Here is a 17902-nt window from a genome sequence, read left to right as displayed (position 1 = left end):
AGTTTGAAATAATATGTTTTAAACCATAAACCAAGAAGAGGTCTCAGAATACAGCATTACGCATTTCTGTTTTGTTGAGACACTACTGCTTAAAAACAAAGCTGAAACATTCCCATAATTTCATAACAAATATTTTTCAACACTTTGAATGCTACACCACATAACAGTACTGTTGACAGTGTGTCTTTCTTTCCGATCATGTTGCATTGGTAGATTTATGCTTGTGGTGAATGCATATATATAGGCCTTTGGTGAACAAGAACTATAAGCCTCCACAGAATCACTATTGCTTATTTCATTCTTGTTTTGTGAACTGGTAAAATATTAAACAGTTCTGTAACCCTCTTCCAGCTTGATAGTTCATATTAACTTTTAGAAAAACCAGGACAGGTAACAGGTTGCAAGGAAAAGTACCCATGTGTTTTTCATGATAAATCACCCCAACTGGTCAGATGCCTTTTATGTTACTTGGGTTAAAATGGTCTTCAAAAATTAGTCTTTTGAAGTTCCTGATACCTCTCCTTCACATGACATTTCTGTAATTGAGAAATACTTGTGCAGAGAATAACTGACATGATACTTCTCAAAATACCTTCAGAAATACCAGAGGCTGGTAATGACCAATCAATTTCCTTTTGTGGCAAAATATGAAAATCGTTTTTAAAAACCTCAGATTTATTTTATTTTTCCCCAGAGGACTTGAGCAGAGAAACCAGGTTGGAAAGACAATGAGTGTCTGTGAGAAAGAACCAAACTGTTCTCTCAAAAATAAGGATTGATTAACTATTCAAGCAGTGAATACCACCTCAGCCAGATGGTATTTTCGCACTACTCAAAAAACTCATCATATTATGGAGAATTGGAATGCTTACAACTAGCCTTAGAGGAGGGGCAAGTGTTCTCAAGAATCCTTTAGAACAAAAAGACTGGAACAGAAAATATCAGAGATTTTTACTTTATGGATATGGTTTTCCCAATTTTTTATTTTATTATAAAGTCCTGAGAGCAAACTACCTACTTTCCAGTAGGAGGATTGAAGGCAAGCCTGAACATTTATAGATTAAGCATAAAGATCTGGGGATCTTGACAGTTCTACAATCTGTGTTTGTGTGAATGATGTTCATATGAAACATATCAAAATCAAAGCCAATTTTTCTATGATGTTCTACCAGAAGATTGCAGAAATGAGCAAAATACATTTTAAGAAGTCATTATTTTATCTTGAGAACCAGCAAATACAATTGTAGTATATGTCATAGAATCATAGAATCACAGAACAGTTAAGGTTGGAAAGGACCTTAAGATCATCCAGTTCCAACCGCCCTGCCATGGGCAGGGACACCTCATACTAAACCATGTCACCCAAGGCTCTGCCCAGCCTGGCCTTGTCCCAGGGATGGAGCATTCACAACTTCCCTGGGCAACCCATTCCAGCGCCTCACCACCCTAACAGTAAAGAACTCCTGCCTTATATCCATTGTTCATTGCAGTTTTAGTTTGTCTGACCCTACAAAAAGAATGACAAAGATAATATATTTTAGAACTTTCTTGGAGGAAAGGGAACTTCAAATTTGTTTTGTGTTAAGCACTTTTATGCATTGATTTCCATCAACCTTCCTTTTTTAAAATAATATAGAATTGTTGAAGAAAACAGTTGTAAGTAAACATGTTTTTTTTAAATCTTTGTTACTTTGGACAAGTATTTTCTATTTTACAAGTACTTCTGTGGGGTTTTGTTAATATTATATTTAAAATCCATAAGCAAAATGTTGGTTTATTCTCTGGGATGTTGTTCTAAATACATACGAATCTCCAATTGGAGGAATTTACAGCTATTCTCAAACTTTCCTTGTACTGTAACCTCAAAACTCCCTTTCAGAGCTTTTGTGTTACTCTACAAACCCCAGTAATGCCTGACACTAACTTTGTACAACTGTTTGGTGCTGCATTGCAGATAAAATCCTGTAAGTGGCATTATTTTAAACAGTTCAGATTGAAAGACAGCAATCTCTGCTATTTCTGCACAATATTGAATGTTGAAATTGAATGTATAACTGGTCAGACTGAGTTGATACTTCAGAGTGTATGATCTGTCATGTAACACTGAGGTAGGAATAGGTTGTAGACTGGTAGTATGAGCGGAGTAACTCACTACAGCATAGCTAGCATTAGACCATAGGAAGAGGAGGCAGGATTGTGGGGCTATTTTTACAATGGTTGTTGAGTTTGGGGGTTGCATAATACAAAAAATTCAGCCTTTAATTGCACCAGAATAAAGTGAAGTTTTCAGTCATAATTTGAAGACAATTATATTATTGTGAAGTTGCTTTATATATTATAATAAATAACTATTTCTTCATACCAATAAAAACATCACACTGGTATTCATTACAGGTATTGACTTGCAATATTGTTTTGGATAAAAATAAAACCACTGGGACTAGCCAAAACCTGAAAAATTCCATCCTTTTATGAGTTGTAGACTGCCTTATTTCTTGAAAGTTTTTTTATTCCCATTACACCTAAATATTCCCAGGGAATTCACCTGCCTCTGTTCATGCTGTTTGGCAGGCCTTGCCTTGTAAAGCACAGCTTATCTTGCAATTCTTAAATATTCTTTGTTAGCTTTTCATGACATTCTCAGTGCCTTTCCTCTTTGTGTGTTAAGCATCTGCTATAATGACATCAGGCAGCTACAGTTATTGGGCATTCAGCTGTATAGACTTCTGAACAATCTACACTTCTTGGTGATTAACTCTGGAGGCCACTGTGCATCACTCCATTTTGACAGCACCTATCTTACCATTAGCTTTGTTAGAAACAGTCAGGCTTAGCATTTTTGTTGTTTTGAAATGAAGATGGAATATAAAGAACACTATTGGAATTATCCTGAAAGAAATAAGCTATTTTAAACTAAATTATCATGTAACATAAATAATATAATTTTGCAGCATTAGGCCTGTTCTAGTGAAGTGCCATTCAGAGCAAAGGTAATGAAGATGAATTCCTGAGCAGAGATTACCAGAGAGCCTGAAGTGTATTTACCTCTTTCTAGGTTTGACAGATAGGATTATTTAGATACTCACTTCTCTAAGGGATCAAAAGAACATGCACACGTGATGGAAAGCATGCTGCCTTAATTAAGGATGCCAGAGGTAGCTTTCTTTCCGAATTTATTTAACAATGTCTATAACTTAAGCAAAAATGCTTATGCTTCCATCTAAAATATCCTTACTGATTTGATTCGTAAAGATCTGTAAAGAACATAAAAAAAACACGGCACAGAAAAAATGAACATCGGAATGCTTTTGTTCATCAGCAGGTGGCAGTAATAAGCCATGGTTTTTAAACTAAATTTACTGACAAGTTAAAGCCTCAAGATTTTTCTGTTTTTGCAGGGATTTCAGTACTAATGTTAATAACATTCAGATTAACAAAACCAAACCTCAGTGGCATAACTACTTCCTGTGTGGACTGAAGGGTATTCAGGTAAGCCAAATCCATTTCACTTATGAAATTATGTGGAAGTAAAATACAAGCAGCCTACCTATTCACCTTCAAAGCACTTCCCTGCATTCTATAGCTTTTCTTGACATACAGTTAAGTATTTTAATGTTAAAATTTGAAGGGGAACTATGAGTGGCTTTGTTTTACAATATCTAAAGAGCACTTTTTATTACATAAATTGTAATAACAATTATTTAGTAGAGTCATTATCAAACTCATTATCAAGATGATATTTTTGTAGTTTGAAGTTCAAAAGAATGATTTCTAATTTAATAATTTAATTAGAATTTGCATCCAAAAAGGTTTGGAGGCTTAGTCTGTCAGGATACAAAGATCCTGTCTTAGTCATTTTCTTCCTATGGAAGCATTTGAAAAAGCATAAATTTCTATTAATTTTGGAAATCTACAAACTTGTGCACAACAACAGAGTGAAGGCAGTTCATACAGTAGGCTAAAGAAAGTGTAAAAAGTAGGTAAACAGCATACAGAAGAAATACCCCAGTAAGAACCATTACTCATCCAGAATTTCAGTGTGTGGAATTTGAATGGGATTTTCAAACTTTCCTGAGTTAAAAGTGCAGCTCTGCAGGAAACAGCTCACTTACGGTAAGGGCAGGAACACTGAACAGACATTTTCCTGAGCTTTATCTTTTCCTTTATGAGCTACCCTGTCTCCAGACTGACTTGAAAACTGAATGGTTTGTGAAACCAAGTGCTGATGTTGCTGTTGTCCTGGGAGGCAGCCTGAACTCACAATTGAAGTTTTCTATAAATCTCACCTGATGTTTGCAGGTGATTCATGACTCTTTGAGGAAAAATATGATACTTCTGAGCTCCATGTCAATCTAGTGATCTTTCTGGAAGGGCAGATGGGATAAACAGTGTGGGCTAGGTCAGGAACAGGTCACCACAGCCAGCAAAAATTGTGGGTAAATGTGCTTTTTAAAGCATATGAAGCTTGCCTGAGGATAGGCCATCTAGGTCACCTCACAGGATGATCCTATAGATAAGGACTGCAGACAACCAACAAAGCCTGCCTCAAACCTGCCACAGGAGTCTTCAAAATACAATATGTGGAACAATCAATGCCACAGATCACCTTATTACAGTCCACAGTTCCTAAAGAGTCCATAGTCCATGTGTTTAGACCCCAATAAATTACTTACGTTTGCAGTAACATAAGTATTTTCAATTTTGTATTGCTCAGTAACACAGGCATTTAAATTGCATTGACTGTAGAGATATAGATTAGGTTTCTTTACAATATATCCTTTCTTACATTAAGGCTAGCATGACCAATTGACTTTATTTATTTTGCAGTCTGCTACCGAGATTTGTTTCCTAAGGACAAGCTTTCATACTTGAAGGTTAATTTGCAAAGCAGGTTTGCAGACTCTAGCACTGGCAGAAAAGAAGCATAAATGTTACAGACTTAAGAAACACTGAAATACAAGTACTCAGAGGGTCCAGCGGGATAATCTGTTTATATTAAGTTGAACATGCTATCCTTTTGGGACAGAACTATTGCAGAAGTTGGCAAAGTCCATTTTCATTTTTGAAACTGAAGTACGTTTTCTATTTAAACATCGCGTGATAAGTTTGCAAGCCTGATTCACATTCAAGATTGAAGCATTTTCTGTTTTTGAACAAGCCTGTCCAGTGTTCTTCATGAAGGGGCATGGGCAGCAATAGTATTTTAGGTATGAATTCCCTTATACGTGAAGAAAGGGAAATTTAAAATAATTCTAAATGATGGCAAAAGACATTAAAGGAGGCTCTTTGTGTTTGCTGATCTCTACCATTGGTATTTACAGTTGAAGCTGTTTCAGGGGAAGTAGTAGAAATTTTTTGAAGGCGGGCATTTCTTTATGGAAATACTGCTGACTTTTATGATTATTCACATTGCACATAATTTATTGACATACAAATCTGTATCAGAATGTAGCTATTCATATACCCCCCATATACATTCAATGAGTTTCTAATAAGTACTGCATGTTTATTTCAAACTAACAACAGAGAGAAATTTATATTAAAGCGATTCTAAATACAAGAACATAGCAACAAAAGAGTAATTAAAAGAGTATGTACACTAGGATTTATGACTTCAGATTAAATGTATAATCTTTGCTATCCATCATTATGTAAAAATATTTTCAACTTTATTCTAAAAATAGCACAACAGAAACCATTGCTGCTGGCAGGTATGTCATTGTGCCTCCTAAAGCACAGTGTCCTTCAAGTACCATTGTGGCTTTCTCATTGCCAGTCCTGTGGGTGCTTCATGAGATCGGAAGATCTGGTTTTGAATACAGCTGCAAGGCTGCTAGTTCCTCATCACTGTGATATGGCTCCCTGATACCACTAAGTGAAGCATAAAGTGGCCCTTAAGCTCTTTAGGATGCCTCAAGTGAAGAGCTGTGCAGAAAAGGACAAAATAGGGTATAAAGTGATTGGTAACCTCTGGTACTGTCACCATGGCAGCTCAGAGCAGAGCCCACCCACAAAGCTTCGTAAATTCTTGGGCGTTTAGCCCATACTGAATTCTGCTTGGGGTACAGTTCTGTTAGCTCATATATGTTTGTGTACAGGAATTGCAGACATATATTTGGCAAAGCCCTATTACTGGGTTTGTTCTTAAGGAATAGAATGAAAATTTTGCTTTACTCTGCTTATACCAGAAGCAGGTCCTTGGTTCCAGCAGCTCAGCCGAACAATTCTCTTTCTAAGTATCAGATAATTGCAAGCCTGAGCCTGTCTGTCCTTGAAACTGAGCTTGTTTATTTTTTCATTGTTAGGAACATTTTGGTCTTAATAACCCAACTGGAATGAATTGTCTGCTAGATGGAACCATTCCTCCAAGTTCTGGTCTCTCTAGCTCCAGTGCTTTGGTGTGCTGTGCAGGACTCGTGACACTAAGAGCTAATGGAAAAACCCTCTCTAAGGTAATTTACTGTAAAACACGAGAGTGTCAGCAGTAAAATTCTACTTAAAATTAAATATTGTTAATGCCTGTAAACATTAAAAACACGATACAATTGTTTTTGCAAAGCGTTGTTGGATATAAACTTAAGATATTGCACAATTGAGCAAACATCTTTGGCCAAATTTTGGCAGGATTTGAATTTGGCAAGAAAACAGGCTTACATTAAAGCTGAAAAAAGGAGCATTATTGTAAGCCTGTATTTTGGCCAACCATCAGGTCCATGCCTAGACCAGATGTGCTATCTTGCAGGCCAGGACTGAGGATATATGTGCTGAAGCATGTGGACCACACCCCCGAGGCCTTTACCCTCTCCCTGAATGACTTTTCATGGCTTTAACAGCAGAGCATCTGCTGGAGGCCTGTGGAGCAATTTCTTGATAAATTATATAATCAGCACAAAGTAGAGGTAAAATTCTTCCATCTGACTCTCCTTATTCTCTTTACATTTTTGGTTTTTTTTTTTTTCTGGATGAACATATTTACAATCCAAAATGTATTCCTCACTTTTTTAAACAAACATTAGTCTAAACACAAACCCCAAGTATGTGACCTGTTAGCAGTACAACTGTGAGGAGAATTTGGCTTGTGTAGTAAGAATTTCTGGAGGAGTCATGGTCCTTGAAGGTGCCATATGGGAGTGAAGTTCTCTCCAGTAAAAATATCTGGTTAAGTGAAACTAGGATCTTAAATTAGAACATTGTCAGGAAAAGAACAGATCTAAATATGACTGTTACACATACTTGTGCCTATTGTTTAAGGCAGACATTCCCCAATTGTGGTAGAAAGCCAACTTAAAGTGGTACATGATGATGGCAGCTGTTAACTGGGCTTGTATACAAGCACTTAGCTAAGCAATGGGTAAACAGATCCACACAGAAAGTTTTTGCTGATCAGTTTGTGACTTGCTTCTCTATGTAGCTGCAGCAATCCACTCCATCTCACATTGTGCAGCTCACAGTGGTTACTTCAGGAAGGTATCAAGCAGGGTTAAGACGGAAGCAGGGCTGGTGAAGCAGGGCTGATGAGGCAGGGCAGCTTTTTTATATAGGGGGATGTGGCTACAGTCACTGTCACATTGCTTTGTGTTGGTGTGGTATGTGATCACAAGATAAGTAAGGGATTGGACACTTAACAGAGGCTCTAGTTTGTGAGGCGAGACATACAGTGCAATGGTAGATGAAAACATAGAGTGGAGGATCCCACTTTGATGAAAGAGGCTTTGCAGTAAGATGGCTGGAAGTGACAGGTGTGCTTTTTTATACATGTGTACCTGGCCTGGCAAGAAGTGTCTGGTTCTGCACAGATGATCTTACCACAGGTCAGCACCATCTCTGATGGTGGTAACCAAATGAGCTAAGCTTGAGAACTACTGATGCAAATTACTGGAGTGCATGTGATCAGAAATTGGGTATCTGCAAAATACTTAAAACTGATAGAGGTCAGAAAGCCCAAATTTTACTAGATAGTAGAAATCTGTATTTGGAAAACCAGAAGCCAGGTTTTCATTATTCCAAGAAATACTGCACAGCTTTCTTCAGAGACTAAGTGATACAGCATGTATATTGAGCTGAATTTACACATGGCTTGGGAATACTGGCCAGCATTATGCCAGACCTGTTTAAAGAAAGGTGCAAAACTCCTTTTGGCATTTTCACAGAAACTTGTGGAGGAACAGAAGTAAGACAGAGACTCCACTGAATGTCTTTCCTTCTCATGTGTCCTGTTCAATCAGCCCAAAATCTCTTTTGCTTGTTGGTTGAAATGTGCTGAAAGTTAATCTTTTGTCTCAAATATAATTGGACAAATACAAGACACAATTGCACATTTGTGTCAGGAAATCCTACTGTCTGCAGGAGATTTTGCACCTGTGAAAAAAAAGAGCAATTAACGTACAGATGAGAATTTCCAATAGCCAACATAGGAGCTGTTAAGAACATATCCAAGGTTTTGTGTGCTTGCAGATGGAGAGACCTGTTTGTGGTAGTTAAGACAAAGAACGACACCTCTGAAGAGCAATTACTTTTGTCCAGGCTCTTAAATTTCCCCAAATCTTACAGGACAGTAAAACCAAGTTCAGTGTTCTTGACTAATTTATGATTTTGCATTAGAGACCTCTTACATCTAGCTAAGTCCAGATTCTCTGTTGCACTGAATTTATGCTTAGCTTCGCAGAACTGCCTTGGATAAGGCAGTGCTAGTTTGAGTATAAATTAGAACAATCTAGGCATGTGAGGCCTCAGAAGTATAAAACGTGCTCTGGCCACTTCTTTGCAGCTCCTAATGCATCCTGTGCTGGTGTCAAATGGTATCTGTGCAGAATCCAGTAATGCTGGCCGTGTATCAGCTGGGAGCTCCTGCATGGCAGAGGAATTCTTAGCTGACTAGAAATAGGGACTTTCCAGATCCTTTCTACTAGAAAGCAAACCAGGACCTTGCATTTTTAGGGCTCTGAATATTTATGTGTTTATTTTTAAGGAGGAAATACCACTTTACATTGCCCCTCTGCCTTTTTTTTTCCTCCCAAATGTTTTAGTGTTGTGAAAGCTGTACATGGTGGTATTTATAACAATATTTGGTCATAGTGGTAATTTTATGAGAAAAGAGATGAGATGAGCCTCATCAGTCTGATGGACTTTGCAAAATCTTAGTGTGATGGTTTGTAGCAGCAAGACACAAACTTTTGCCTCTGGAATCAAATTTGGCTGAACTGTAGGGCTTCTGTAGCCAAAGTTATGAAAAAATGACCTTTTACTGAATAGAACATTTATCTGTTTTGTTTCTGTGAAACTATTTTTATGAGAATATTTTAGTTATATGCTCTTTTTCCTGATAAATATAAGTTTAAAATAGTAGCTGTAGAGTACAAGTTTCTGAAATTCAGAGCTTTTATGAGATAACACTTCCACTGTGAAGTTTGGGCCTATGAAATTAAGAGCCAAAACCAACAAAAATGAACAATATTGTAAAAGGATATCTAGAATTTCTTGGTGGCTTACTTTAAAAATAGTATCTTTTTTGATGTTGAAAACAAAATCAGGAAAAAAAACTGTGCTTACTCTAATTGCTGTGTGCAGCAGCCTGCAATGGGGCATTGTTTCAGTGTGCATACGGCCTTTTTTTCTAAAAACCCATCACACACATACACAATAGCTTAGAGAAAATACCAGACCAAGACAATTCAGCCAGATGGGCAGTGCTAACTAGTTGCAGCAGTGCAACAGCATTCAAGTAACAAGATGGAAAATTTAGAATGCAATCTTTAAAAAGAATCCATTTTTCTCCTCCAAAGTGGATGCCAGTCTAACACTGTGTTGGCATCACTCAAAGAACAGCAATGCTCAGTATTAGCTTTTGATTTTAAAATGATTTTTTATTTTGCTGTTACAAAATCAATCTTTTGTAGAACTTTTCATCAGGACAAGATATATTTTGTAAAGGAAATATAATAATGCTCTAAATTGTCCCAACTTTGTGTTTCATGGTAGGAATTAATGAGTACAGAAAATCACTTAGTACTTTTGAATAACTAGATTTACTTGAAAGATGTGATGATAGTATTGCTGTCCAAATGTTAAATCTTGTGGTACTAAGTTATCTCCAGCCACCCTAACATTTTTTTCTGTTGCTCAAAGGCAACTGTGCACACTAATGTGCACACTAGCTAATAAGGTTTATTTAATTTAATGTGAAATATTGCACATTGGAAGTTGAATTATATTTGGCTCTATCTAGACTAAGGAAAATCAAAGGCAGAATGATAAAGGAACCAAATCTAATCTGTAATGGCACATTGTCCATTGGCTTCAATTTGCTCAGACTATGGCTCAAATGAATTTGAGTATGAGATTTGGAACTAGATGATGTTAAGGTCCTTTCCAACCCTAACTATTCTATGATTTAAACATATTTAAACAGTTACGGTACCTGGTAATGTCATTGATTTCAGTGAGAGAACAGATAGGCTAACTGGTGTCCTTTCAGCTGAAGCTTGTATATAAGGAAAGAGCTTTAATTGAATACTTTACCACTTCCTGATAATTTTTCTGCTGTGTAGTAGGACTTTAATATCTAGCTCGCTGGCAAGAAAATCTGTGAGTATTCATATTGATAGTATGATGTTAAAATTAACAATGCATGCTGGTAATATAAGGATTATTTTATAATATTGCTGCATCAAAAATGTTTGATAGATGCATGCTCAGGTTATGTATGTGAGAAACTCTAAACTGTTTACACAAAAATTGGTACGTAGATACTGTATTTTAAAGTACTGTTAATACTGAGAAATGTTAAAGTTCCTTTCTCTCTGTGGAATTAAAACCCGGGGGTTTTTAACTTGGTAAATTTGACTGTGTGTGTTTGTAATCAAGAAGAAACAGAGTACTTTGGAGTAGTGGTAATCAAAGGCCATAATCTCTCATCAACCAAATTGATAACCTTCTATTTGAACATGTTAGAGGGCAGACAAAGTCAAGCTAAGATTGCTGTGCTTATGAGGACATCCAGATACTATCTGACAAATATTTTCCCATTTTGGAAAAAAGTAAGCATAATTACCTTGCAAAACATATATGAAGTTCAGCTAATTGGGATTTTGTATGCAAACTGGAAGCAGATGGCAACTTCCAGCAGTCTATTCCTAGTCAAGACCAGATATTGAAAATAACGACATTCCTGGTGGTAAAAATAACCTCAAAATTTGGGCATCATTTTATACTTTAATAAATAAAACACAGTGCCTTGTAGTTCAGAAGTTATTTTTGCATGTCTATACATATGTATAAAATGTGCACAGATTGAGAAAAAAATTACCATCTAACTAGACTGAATATTCCCTAAGTGATGGTGAATGTTTTCTTCTGAATGTCAAATGCACACCCTTATCTATAAATGTTTCTTCTCCTGTGTGCTGTGAACCAAACCCTGTAGAATTTCATAGAAAATCTACACTAAATTTGCCATAAAAAGACCAACATTATTTGTTGTAAAGGGAAATAGTAGACTTGAGCCTGACTTTTCAGATTAAACTGTCCAGAATGTTCATGAATGTGCACTGCGGAACCATTATTGTGTTGCTGTAGAGTGAACGTATGCATAAGACTTAAGACTCAGTAGATATTTAACTACTCCAGTTACTTAAATTTGCATACTGAAGAGACTTTTGGAGCACTGAAAATGACAGTCTAAAATTAGCTTGTATTTACAAATGTGTTATCTTCATGGAGCTTCCCTTCACAAACAACAAAACTTAAAACAGGAAGAAATTTTTTTCTTTTTATTTTAAAGATTAGAACTCACTACTCCTGCATTATTCCATACAGAAAATATAGCATGTTTAACTTGGGCCAGAATGAGCTTACTTAAAACCACAAAGGCAGATGTAATTTAATACTATCATTTTATAGAGAAGGTTGCTTTATTTTGGCTGCTGTCATTACGGATTTGTATATATCAAGTTTCTGGGTAATGCAGGGTGAACTGTTCCAAAAAAATACTAAGCGACACTAATTCTGTTTTACTAACAAATATTTGCCTGTCTCCTACTCACTAATTGTCTTACTCTTTTAAGGGGTTTAATCTTACACAAATTTACTTCTTTAAAGGTCTGTGTGAGATTGAAAGGGATTGATCACTGGGATAGAATATATTGACAGTGACAGTTATATAGGGACAAATTCTGTCACAGTTTACATACTGTCCAGACCCATTGCAGGAGTGAAAATCAGAACAGTTGGCCCTTGGCCTCTTAGTGAGCAAGAGGACTATTAAAAGTGAAACTCCTTTATCTGTTCTCACTCAAATAAATCTTCAGGTTTACATTTTTAGGACTTTTTTTGTCAGTAATTGATCATCTGTTCACTGTTGTTATTCCTCAGATACCTAAATGCCTTTGTACATTTAGGCCTTCGTATTCATTTTTAGTAACATTGAATGGAGAGAAACTAAAATAAATGATGGGACAACAGAGAATCAGACCTGTATTGGGTGATTCATAATTTATCATGCTGCTGAAGTATCAGGGTAAAGATGGCCAATTGTAACACAATGCTGGATTGTGCCTGGAAACAGTCAGAAAAATATTCTTTTATCAGTTCTTCAACATTTTTGGAAAACCAAAAATACCTGGTTGAAAATCACAGCCTGAATTTTAGGTGTTTCATATTGAAGCATAAACAAGCAGAAAAACAATGCATACTAGTGAAAAGTACCAATTTTCTGAAAACCCACTTTTCCCATTAAAAATCCCAAACAAGGTAACATGATGCAGAGCTATTGATGAGTTCATATTACAAGAAATCTCTCCATCTAGAATAACTACACATAAGGCAACTAATACTAAAACATCACAACCCTTCTTTGTCAGACTAAATTGTATCTCCACTAATATGATTTCCCAGATTAGACTTTCTGCATGCTGGATAGGAAATCTTGTGGCTCAAAGATAAAATAGATTTAAGTGGTAGTAATTTCTTTCTTTGTAACCCAAGATTGATTTGCTCCTTATCAGGAAGAACCTTAAATTGCTTCAAACAAAAAGCAGAGGTAGTTAGTAGAGCTCTTAGATCAAAGGCTAGCCTAGGTCTGCACATGGGGGCCTGTTGCCTGGTAGACAAACGGGTAGGCACTGCCTCCTGCAATAGGATACATTCAGAATCAAAGTTCTGACAAGGAACAGTCTGAAAACAAAACCATTTTGTATATTGCTTCAAATTTTTCCAAATGCTCCAGCTAAAGTTATGAGAGTTCTGTTTTGAAATCTTGAGAGACAGCAGCTTCCTTAATCAATTACTTCACATAAATTTCTTAATGCTTAATTGCTTATAGGGCATGTGGGTGAATTGTATGCACTGAGATTCTACTCCTAATATTGATGCTTTGTATTGTTTTCATTATAGATATTCTTATTTAATGTGTTACATCTTCTCTTGCTGGGTAAAAAATGAAAACCCCTAATCATGCAAATTACTGATACTGAACATCTCCCAGTGAAGCACAGCCAACCTGGTATGTGTACTTGCCAACACCTATAAAAGTACTGTTTGCATTTGTATGTATCATATTGGGTCTGGCATTCAAGAGCTGCAATATTTAGTATTTCTTGACAGATCACCACAGAGACTTCAAGGTTTAACTCACCTACCAGCTAGCACATACCAGCTACTACTGCTGTCATGTTATGCTTGTCCCTCTCCCATGTTCAGAGGCTGAACTGATTAATTGTACAAAATAGCTCAGGGTATTGCTAGATTAGGTTTAGATATTTAACTTTCCATCCCAGCTTCCCTGCTTACTATTGCTCATGTTTGCAGACCTCACTACAGTCAGCAGAAGGGAACAGTTTATTTTAGCCATGCCACTGCAAAGCAGGTTTAAACAAAAGGACTTTGCACAAGGGTGGCCAACATGGTCACATAATCTTTCCTGTTGACTGAATGTGGTGTTAGGATGGTAACCTCAATGAAAGACATGGAATACTAGTGCTGAACTGGTTGAGATGGCATTACCATATGTCTATATCAACACAACACACATTTTATGTGGCTCATTTGCCACATAAAACCAGCAAAAGATACCGTGACATTTTCTCTAAGGTAGTTTTAAGAAAGGATGGAAGTCTGCCTCTCTTCTTTCTAATCAACCAAGATAGTTAAACTGGAAAAGGTTCGGGGAAAAGCCATATGGATGATCAAAGGTACAGAATGACCTCTGTAAGTCAGCTAGGACTCTTTGGGAAAAGGCACTTGAAGGAGGAAGTGATAGAGGCTCATAAAATGATGAATGAGTGGATGGAGTGGATAGGAATCAATTCTTCATTGCCCTCACATTATAAAAGCTAAGAAGTATTAAATGAAGCTAGTCAGGTGCATGTTAATAATCAACAAAAGGAGATGATTCTTCACCTGATGAGTTGTAGGAGTCCTTATTACTGGATTGTTCTAATTCTATTGAATTACTGGATGTTCTACTCATTAAAAGTTTAAATGAGTTGAAAGGGAGTCTGGACAAACTCATATATAAGAAATCCATTGTTGAGAACTAAGTGTGCAAAATTTGCATTCAGCTTAGGAAAGCTATCAAAAAATAACATTCTGTGGAAATACCCCAAATACTTGTCCTTTGGTCCATACTAAGAGTCCACTTTCAGGTACAAGATACAGAACTAGAAGTTGCATTGGTCTCACCTGCAAAGGCTGCTTTTATGTTAATATATTCTATATTTTTATTCTAACTCAAGTCTTTTAATGAATTTAAGCTAGGTAACAACCCCTTACTAACAGGCATTATATGCACTTCCCTTCTTGGCTAGGGTTTATTTTTTTGCCAGGGGTGGGCAAAATCAAAGGAAACATCTCCTGATGTTTGAACTTTGCTTTTTTAATAACTACATTAAATACATAACTTTGATTATTTAATAGTGCAGGTGACAGCTTATAGACTTACTATCTACATGATAGTTTTTATTTACAGTCCTGTTGGAACAACTTTGTGAAACAATAATACAGAAATGCAGAGGGCAGTAGCATAGGATTGGACAGGTTAATAAATGGTTAAAAGGGTGGTGTCATAGTCAAGGGTTTGGGTGTCTTGGACATGGGGCCCACATTTGTAGGCCAGGCCTACTGGGGGCTGGTGGAACTGCTCTGATAAAGAAAGGGAAGAGTGGCTTTGCTGGGAGGCTTGCCAGACTTGTCAAGGATGCTTTAAACTAGTTGTGCTGGGGGAGGGGAGCATCATTCCATCCCAACACACCCAGTCAGTTGCCAGCACCTATAATAAATACTCTGAGCAATGTAGTAATATTCTAGCCGCTTCAGCCTCTGAGCTGGCTTCATTTGGAGCTCGGATCAGATGCCTCTATACAAATGCCCATAGCATGGGGAATAAACAAGAGGAATTAGAGATGTGGGCACATCTACTGGGCTATGATATAATAGGCATCACCGAAACATGGTGGGATGGCTCCTTTGACTGGAGTGTTGGAATGGAAGGTTATAGGCTCTTTAGAAAAGACAGGCCTGGTAGGAGGGGAGGGGGAGTTGCCCTTTATGTTAGGGATAGGCTGGAGAGTATGGAACTCTCTCTGGGGACAGGTGATCAGTTAACAGAAAGTTTGTGGGTCAGGGTTAAGGGAAAATCAGTGATGGGACACATTACTGTGGGGAAATGTTACAGACCGCCTGATCAAGAGGAACCTGTGAACGAAGAACTCTACAGACAAATAGGAAAAGCCTCACGCTCACAGGCCCTTGTTCTCATGGGGGACTTCAACCACCCTGACATCTGTTGGGGCGACGGTACGGCCCGGCACAAGCAATCCAGGAGGTTTCTCAATTGTGTGGAAGACAACTTCCTTCTGCAAGCAATAGAGGGGCCGACGAGGAGAGGTGCCCTGCTTGACCTCATGCTCGCCAACAGGGAGGGGCTCGTTGGAAATGTGACTCTCCAGGGAAGTCTTGGATGCAGTGATCACGAGATGGTCGAATTTGAGGTCCTCAAGACAGTGAGAAGAGCGTGCAGTAAACTCACTGCCCTGGACTTCAAGAGAGCAGACTTTGGGCTCTTCAGGAACCTGCTTAGCAAGGTTCCATGGGATATAGCCCTAGAGGGCAAGGGGGCCCAAGACTCTTGGTTAACATTCAAGGATCACCTGCTACAAGCTCAGGAGTGTTGCATCCCGACTAGAAGGAAGTGCAGCAGGAGGGCCAGGAGACCTCCTTGGATGGATAAGCAGCTGCTGAGAAAAATTCACAGGAAAAAAGAGGCTTATAAAAGGTGGAAGCAAGGACAGGTGGCCTGGGATGAATACAGGGATGTTGTCAGGGTAGTTAGGGACCAAGTTAGGAAAGCTAAGGCCCAATTGGAGCTAAACTTGGCAAGGGATGTTAAAGATAACAGGAAGGGATTTTATAGGTATGTAGCGGCTGAAAAACAGACTAAGGACAATGTAGGCCCCCTCCGGAAACTTTCGGGAGAACTGGCTATACAGGACTTGGAGAAGGCTGAGGTTTTGAATGGCTTCTTTGCCTCGGTCTTCACTGGCAAAGGCTCTGACCACACCACCCAAGTCTTGGAAGGCGGACACAGGGACTGTGAATATCTAGACTTTGGGCTCACTGTACAAGAGGATCTGGTTCGTGACCATCTTAAGAACCTGAATGTACACAAGTCCATGGGACCTGATGAAATCCATCTGCGGGTCCTGAAGGAGCTGGTGAATGAAGTTGCAAAGCCACTGGCCATCATATTTGAAAAATCATGGCAGTCAGGTGAAGTTCCTGATGACTGGAAAAAGGGAAATATAACCCTATTTTCAAGAAGGGGGAAATGGATGACCTGGGGAATTACAGACCAGTCAGTCTCACCTCTGTGCCTGGCAAAATCTGGGAGCAGATTCTCTTGGAAGGCATGCTAGGGCACATGAAAAAGAGAAAGGTGCTTGGTGACAGCCAGCATGGCTTTACTAGGGGAAAATCCTGCCTGACCAATTTGGTGGCCTTCTATGACGGGACTACAAAAGTGATGGACAGGGGTGGAGCAGTTGACGTCATCTACCTGGACTTGTGCAAAGCATTTGACACTCTCCCACATGACATCCTTGTCTCTAAATTGGAGTGTCATCAATTTGATAGGTGGACCACTCGGTGGATAAAGAACTGGCTGGCTGGCCGCACACAAAGAGTTGTGGTCAACGGTTCAATGTCCGGCTGGAGATCAGTAACGAGTGGTGTCCCTCAGGGATCGGTGTTGGGACCGGTCTTGTTTAATATTTTTGTCGCTGACATGGACAATGGAATTGAGTGTGCCCTCAGCAAGTTTGCCGATGACACCAAGCTGTGTGGTTCTGTTGATACGCTAGAGGGAAGGAATGCCATTCAGAGGCACCTTGACACACTTGTGAGGTGGGCTGATGCCAACCTCATGAAGTTTAACCATGACAAGTGCAAGGTCCTACACCTGGGTCGGAACAATCCCAGGCACAGCTACAGGTTGGGCAAAAAGGAAATTCATGGTAGTCCTGTGGAGAAGGACTTGGGGGTGCTAGTCAATGAGAAAATGAACATGAGCCAGCAGTGTGCACTCACAGCCCAGAAAGCAACCGTATCCTGGGCTGCATCAAGAGGAGTGGGACTAGCAGGTCGAAGGAGGTGATCCTGCCCCTCTACTCTGCTCTTGTGAGACCTCACTTGGAGTATTGTGTGCAGTTCTGGTGTCCTCAACATAAAAAGGACATGGTACTGTTAGAACAAGTCCAGAGGAGGGCCACGAGGATGATCAGGGGACTGGAGCACCTCCCATATGAAGACAGGCTGAGAAAGTTGCGGCTGTTCAGCCGGGAGAAGAGAAGGCTGCGTGGAGACCTCATAGCAGCCTTCCAGTATCTGAAGGGGGCCTACAGGGATGCTGGGG

General features: G+C 38.6%; 1 protein-coding gene across 2 annotated transcripts in view; it reads left to right on the top strand.

The window, feature by feature from the left end:
• Nucleotides 1-17902, top strand: part of GALK2 (galactokinase 2) — a 53957-nt gene that overhangs the window by 6254 nt on the left and 29801 nt on the right. For both annotated transcript variants that reach the window (XM_034066554.1, XM_034066555.1), the window contains exons 4-5: nucleotides 3399-3489; nucleotides 6306-6452. In XM_034066554.1, coding sequence (XP_033922445.1) covers nucleotides 3399-3489; nucleotides 6306-6452 — 238 coding nt within the window. The remainder of the gene's footprint in view (nucleotides 1-3398; nucleotides 3490-6305; nucleotides 6453-17902) is intronic.

This window comes from Melopsittacus undulatus, chromosome 9 (assembly GCF_012275295.1).
Source record: "Melopsittacus undulatus isolate bMelUnd1 chromosome 9, bMelUnd1.mat.Z, whole genome shotgun sequence".
Taxonomy (NCBI): domain Eukaryota; kingdom Metazoa; phylum Chordata; class Aves; order Psittaciformes; family Psittaculidae; genus Melopsittacus; species Melopsittacus undulatus.
Note: the sequence above shows the minus strand (reverse complement) of the source record. Positions and strands in the feature narration are given on the sequence as shown.